Source organism: Charadrius vociferus, unplaced genomic scaffold (assembly GCF_000708025.1).
Source record: "Charadrius vociferus isolate BGI_N301 unplaced genomic scaffold, ASM70802v2 scaffold204, whole genome shotgun sequence".
In the NCBI taxonomy this organism is placed as follows: Eukaryota; Metazoa; Chordata; class Aves; order Charadriiformes; family Charadriidae; genus Charadrius; species Charadrius vociferus.
Window position 1 is genome coordinate 48,646 of NW_009647831.1, and position 6,083 is coordinate 54,728.

The following is a 6,083-nucleotide window of genomic DNA, read 5'->3' on the forward strand; positions in this document are numbered from 1 at the left end:
GATCTAGTGCGGCGCGCGGGAAGTGACGCGTATCGGTGGGTGGGAAGTGGCGGAGAGGTTGGGGGGGTTTATGGGGGAGGGGTTGGGTTGAAGGTTTGGGGGTGGAACGGGGGTAATGGAGGAGGGGAGAAGGCCCATAGGGAGCACACCCTCCCCAACCCTTGGGAGACCCTCAACCCGTTGGAGACCCATCACCCCATGGGACCCCCCAACCCACGGGGCGCCCCCCAACCCTTGGGAGGCCCTCAACCCCCTGGAGAACCCCCAACCCATGGAAGATCCTCCACCCATTGGAGACACCCCATCCCATGGGAGACTCCCCTGACCCATGAGGACACCCCCCAAACCTTGGGTGACCCTCAACCCATGGAGGAATCCCCAACCCACAGAAGACCTCCCCAACCCATGGGAGAACCCCCAACCCATGGAAGACCCTCAACCCGTTGGAGAACCCATCAACCCTTAGGAGACCCATCAACCCATGGGAGACCCACCAAATCATGAGGACACCCCCCCCCGAGGAATCCCCAACCCAAAGGAGACCCCCACAACCCTTGGGAGACCCCCCAACCCTTGGGAGACCCCCCAACCCATGGAAGACCCTCAACCCGTGGAGGAATCCCCAACCCATGGCAGACCTTCTAAGCCTTGGGAGACCCCTCCAACCCATGGGGCACCCCCCCAGACCATGGGGTGCCCCCCAACACCCGCCATGTGTCCATCCTTCCTCAGACGGTGACGGTGAAGGAGGACGATGTCCACCAGCAGAACCCCCCCAAGTTCGACAAGATCGAGGACATGGCCATGCTGACCTTCCTGCACGAGCCCGCTGTCCTCTACAACCTCAAGGAGCGCTACGCCTCCTGGCTCATCTACGTGAGCCTTCCCATGAGCCCCTGGGGCAGCCAGCCACTGGGTGGGGCCTTCTCCACAGCCTATGGGGGGGGAGGAACCTGCTGACCTGTCCCACTGGTGCTGGGCCGATGCCCAGAACCCACTGCAGCTTCTCAGGTGGCTTCAGGGCCACCATGAACCTGGTGGCCCTTCTCCAGCCCCACTGGAGGCCACCCACACCCCAGAGGTCCCATCCCTGGACCCCCTGGGGCCACCAAGACCTAAGATGTCCCATCCCCAGACCCCTTGGGGCCACTAACACCCAAGAGGTCCCATCTCTGGACCAGCTGGGGCCACCCAGACCCAGGATGTCCCACCTCCAGCCCCCTTGGGCCGCCCTACACCTGAGTTGTCCCCTCCTGCTGGGGTGGCACCCGGTGGCCCTGACCCACCTGTCCCTCCTCCAGACCTACTCGGGGCTCTTCTGCGTGACCGTCAACCCCTACAAGTGGTTGCCCGTCTACAACGCCGAGGTGGTGGCCGCCTACCGGGGCAAGAAACGGAGCGAAGCTCCGCCCCACATCTTCTCCATCTCCGACAACGCCTACCAGAACATGCTGACGGGTGAGGACCTCCCATGGGGATCCCAAACTAGAAGACCCCACCCCAAAAAATGGGTTCTGACCTCAACCTGGACCTCACCTGGGAGGGTGGAGAACACCAACCAAGACCCCAGACATCTCCCCTACCTTGGTCCCTCCTTACTTTGTCCTCACTTGGGAGGATGGAGAACCCCGAGACCCCACACATCTTCTACCCTGGTCCCACCTCACATTGTCCTCACTTGGGAGTATGGAGAACCCCAACCATGACCCACACATCTCCCCTACCATGGTCCCACCTGCCCCCTCTCTTCTCCTGCCAGACCGAGAGAACCAGTCCATCCTCATCACGTAAGTCCCTGCCCCCGCCGGGCCCCACCCCAGCACGTGGGGCTGCGCTGCAGAAGCTGCCATGATGTTCTCCACTATCTCCCTTCTGTTCCCTCACCGTCCCCAGCGGAGAATCCGGGGCGGGGAAGACGGTCAACACCAAGAGGGTCATCCAATACTTCGCCAGCATTGCCGCCATTGGTGACCGCAAGAAGGAGGCGGCCAATAGCAGCAAGGTACGCCCCCCCCAGCAGTGACCTTTCCTCCCCCACCTTGTGGTGTCCACACCCCCTTCTCCACCGTCCCACCCCCCCAGGGCACCCTGGAGGACCAAATCATCCAGGCCAACCCTGCCTTGGAGGCCTTCGGCAATGCCAAGACCGTCCGCAATGACAACTCCTCCCGATTCGTGAGTGGGGAGGGGTCACGGGGCAGGGTCAATGGGGAGGGGGCAAAGGGGTGAGGTCAATGGGGTGGGACCTTCTGGGGGGCGGTGGCCATCTCCACCTTCACCTCCTGCCACTGCTCTCTCAGGGGAAGTTCATCCGGATCCACTTTGGGGCCACCGGGAAGTTGGCGTCGGCTGACATCGAGACCTGTGAGTGGGTCGGGGGCTCCGGGAGGGGACACCCCATTGTCCACCCCTCTGTCCACCCTTCTTCTTGCCCCATCACCCCTCTGTCCATCCCTCCATCCCTCCATCCCCTCATCCCACCATCCACCTATGTCGTCCCACTTCCCATCCATCATCCATGTCCTCATCCCACCCTCCATCTGACCCTTCACCTCCATCTCCTCATGTCTCCATCCATCTCCTCTTCCCACCACCCATCTCTTCATGTCTCCATCCATCTCTCCATCCACCCATCTCCTTATCCCTCTATGTCCTCATGTCTCCATCCATCTCCTCATCCATCTCTCCATCCCTCCCACCACTCATCTCCTCATTCCACCATCCATCTCTCCATGTCTCCATTCATCTCCTCATCCCCCCATCTCCTCCCCCCAACCCAACCCCCCAACCTCTCCATCCTCACCTCAGACCTCCTGGAGAAGTCCCGCGTCATCTTCCAGCTGAAGGCTGAGAGGAACTACCACATCTTCTACCAGATCCTCTCCAACAAGAAGCCAGAGCTGTTGGGTAAGCGGGCAGGGGGAGGAGGGGTGATGCCACCACTGGGCTTTGGGTCTTCTCCTTCCCCCGCTGGGCCTCTTCCCCTTGGGGGGTCCAAGGAGACCTCGGGGGTGTTTGGCCACAGGGGGTGCTCATCCTCCATCTCTGTCCCCGTCCCTGTCCCTGTCCTGCGGAGCAGAGATGCTTCTGGTCACCACCAACCCCTACGACTACAGCTACATCTCCCAGGGGGAGGTGACCGTGGCCTCTATCGACGACGCACAGGAGCTGCTGGCCACCGACGTAGGCACTGGGCCGGGGGGAGGGGGAGCAGCTGGAGACAGGGGGGCAGGTGGAGATGGACGGGCGGGTCCTCAGGGGGATGGGTGAGCCCATGGGTGGATGGATGAGTCTCCTCAAATGGATGGATGACCATAGACAGATGAGAATCCTCAGAAGGATGGACGGATGGACAAATGGGTGGATAGATAGACAAGTCCTCAGATGGTTGGATGAGTCCACAGGTGGTTGGATCCTCAGAAAGACAGATGGATGAATCCATGTCCAGATGAATCCTCAGATGGTGGATAAGAGTCCTCAAATGGATGGATGGACAAATCCATGGATGGACAGACGAATCCATGAATGGACAAATCCTCAAATGGATGGATGAGTCCATGGATGGATGGATGGATCCTCAGAAGGATGGACGGATGGGTAGACAGATGGATGGACAGATGGATGGGGAGATGGACGAGTCCTCAGATGGATGGACAAGTCCATGGATGGATGAGTCCTCAGATGGACAGACAGATGGATGGAGTCCTCAGATAGATGGATGGATGGATGGATCCATGGACAGATGAATCCTGAAATGTACGGATGGATGGACAAATCCATGGATGGATGAGTCCATGGATGGATGGATGGACGAATGCATGGATGGATGAATCCTCAGGTGGATGGATGAGTCCATGGATGGATGAGTGCTGAGATGGACAGACAAATCCATGGCTGGATGGGTGAGGCCAGGGATGGATGAGTCAGATGGATGAGTCAGATGGATGGATGAATGGGTCCATGGAGAGATGAATCCTCAGAAGGATGGACAGATCCATGGATGGATGGACAGATGGATCCATAGATGGATGGATGGATGGCTGAGTCCATGGGTGGCCAGGTGCAGGGCTGGAGGAGCAGGAAGGGCAGAGGTGGTCAGCCTGGTGGTGGTGGTGGCCCAGTCCTCTGCGACCCCCCTCCAAACACCCCCCCCCCCCAGAGCGCCTTCGATGTCCTGGGCTTCACCGCCGAGGAGAAGGCTGGTGTCTACAAGCTGACGGGCGCCATCATGCACTTCGGCAACATGAAGTTCAAGCAGAAGCAGCGGGAGGAGCAGGCAGAGCCCGACGGCACCGAAGGCACGTCCAAGGGTGGGGTGAGGTGGGGTGGGAGCACACAGGTTTGGGGGTCACCGAGCAGGACTTGACCGTGCATCGTCTCCTCCCCCTCCACGCTCTGCAGATGCTGACAAGTCGGCCTACCTGATGGGGCTGAACTCGGCCGACCTTCTCAAGGGGCTGTGCCACCCCCGGGTGAAGGTGGGCAATGAGTACGTCACCAAAGGGCAGAATGTGCAGCAGGTGAACTACTCCATCGGGGCCCTGGCCAAGGCCGTCTACGAGAAGATGTTCAACTGGATGGTGGTGAGGATCAACAACTCGCTGGAGACCAAGCAGCCCCGGCAGTACTTCATCGGCGTCTTGGACATCGCCGGCTTCGAGATCTTCGACGTGAGGCCCAGCATGGCAGTGGCCATGCTCCTCCCGGGGCTCGGGGTGGTGCAGCTGGGGTTGACGCAGCTCCTTCAGCTTCATCCGTGGCTTTGGTGGGAACGTGGCCTCACTGGGCCTTGTGGTGACACCAGCAGATGTTGATTCGACCATGTTGACCCCATTGGGTGTTGGGTTGGCCCCAGTGGGTCTCAGGTTGACCATGATGATCCCATTGGACGTTACGTTGACCCTACTGGGTGTTGAGTTGACTCCATTGATCCCATTGGATGTTACATTGACCCTGTTGGGTCTCAGGTTGGCTCCGTTGACCCCATTGGGCATTGCGTTGACCCTGTTGGATGTTCAGTTGACCCTGTTGATCCCATTGGCTGTTCAGTTGACCCCTTTGGGCGACCTGTTGACCCTCCTCATCACATTGAGCATTGCATTGACCCCACTGGGTGATGAGTTGACCCCACTGATCCCATTGACTGTTGCATTGACCCTGTTGGATGTTCATTTGACACCATTGGACATTGGGTTGACTGTCTTTGGTGTTGAGATGACTCCACTGATCCCATTGGTCATTACGTTGACCCCGCTGGGTGTCTCCCTCTTCCCCCCCTCCCCCAGTTCAACAGCTTCGAGCAGCTCTGCATCAACTTCACCAACGAGAAGCTGCAGCAGTTCTTCAACCACCACATGTTCGTGCTGGAGCAGGAGGAGTACAAGAAGGAGGGAATCGAGTGGGAGTTCATTGACTTCGGCATGGACCTCCAGGCCTGCATCGACCTCATCGAGAAGGTACTACTTCTCGCGGGGCCTCCTGGGGGCCCCAGGGGGCTCCTGGAGAAACTCCTGCCAGTTGGAGCTCTCCAGGGACCCCAAGGGTGGCCGGTTGGCTCGCGGTTGGTGGCTACCGCAGCCAACAAGGTCTTCTCCTCCCCAGCCCATGGGGATCATGTCCATCCTGGAGGAGGAGTGCATGTTTCCCAAGGCTTCGGACATGACCTTCAAGGCCAAACTGTACGATAACCACCTGGGCAAGTCGGCCAACTTTGGAAAGCCACGCAATGTCAAGGGGAAGACGGAGGCCCACTTCTCCCTCGTCCACTACGCCGGCACGGTGGACTACAACATCATCGGGTGGCTGGAGAAGAACAAGGACCCCCTTAATGAGACGGTGGTGGGGCTCTACCAGAAGTCGGCCCTCAAGCTTTTGGCCAACCTCTTCTCCAACTATGCCGGGGCTGATGCCGGTGGGTGGATGGACGGTTGGGGGAATGGGGAAGACAGTTGCACAATGAGGTCTCCTCCTTTCCTGCCTCACCCCACCCCTCTGTCCCTCAGGCGGTGATGGAGGGAAAGGCAAAGGTGCCAAGAAGAAAGGTTCCTCCTTCCAGACTGTCTCCGCCCTGCACCGGGTGAGGG

General features: G+C 59.4%; 1 protein-coding gene across 1 annotated transcript in view; it reads left to right on the top strand.

The window, feature by feature from the left end:
- Positions 1-6,083, top strand: part of LOC104284354 (myosin-6) — a gene marked incomplete at its 3' end in the record, with an annotated part of 25,498 nt that overhangs the window by 9,418 nt on the left and 9,997 nt on the right. The window contains exons 7-19 of the mRNA XM_009882676.1: positions 733-876; positions 1,302-1,458; positions 1,760-1,787; positions 1,894-2,002; positions 2,083-2,175; positions 2,301-2,364; positions 2,809-2,907; positions 3,080-3,183; positions 4,160-4,298; positions 4,402-4,670; positions 5,286-5,456; positions 5,602-5,911; positions 6,003-6,083. Coding sequence (XP_009880978.1) covers positions 733-876; positions 1,302-1,458; positions 1,760-1,787; positions 1,894-2,002; positions 2,083-2,175; positions 2,301-2,364; positions 2,809-2,907; positions 3,080-3,183; positions 4,160-4,298; positions 4,402-4,670; positions 5,286-5,456; positions 5,602-5,911; positions 6,003-6,083 — 1,768 coding nt within the window. The remainder of the gene's footprint in view (positions 1-732; positions 877-1,301; positions 1,459-1,759; positions 1,788-1,893; positions 2,003-2,082; positions 2,176-2,300; positions 2,365-2,808; positions 2,908-3,079; positions 3,184-4,159; positions 4,299-4,401; positions 4,671-5,285; positions 5,457-5,601; positions 5,912-6,002) is intronic.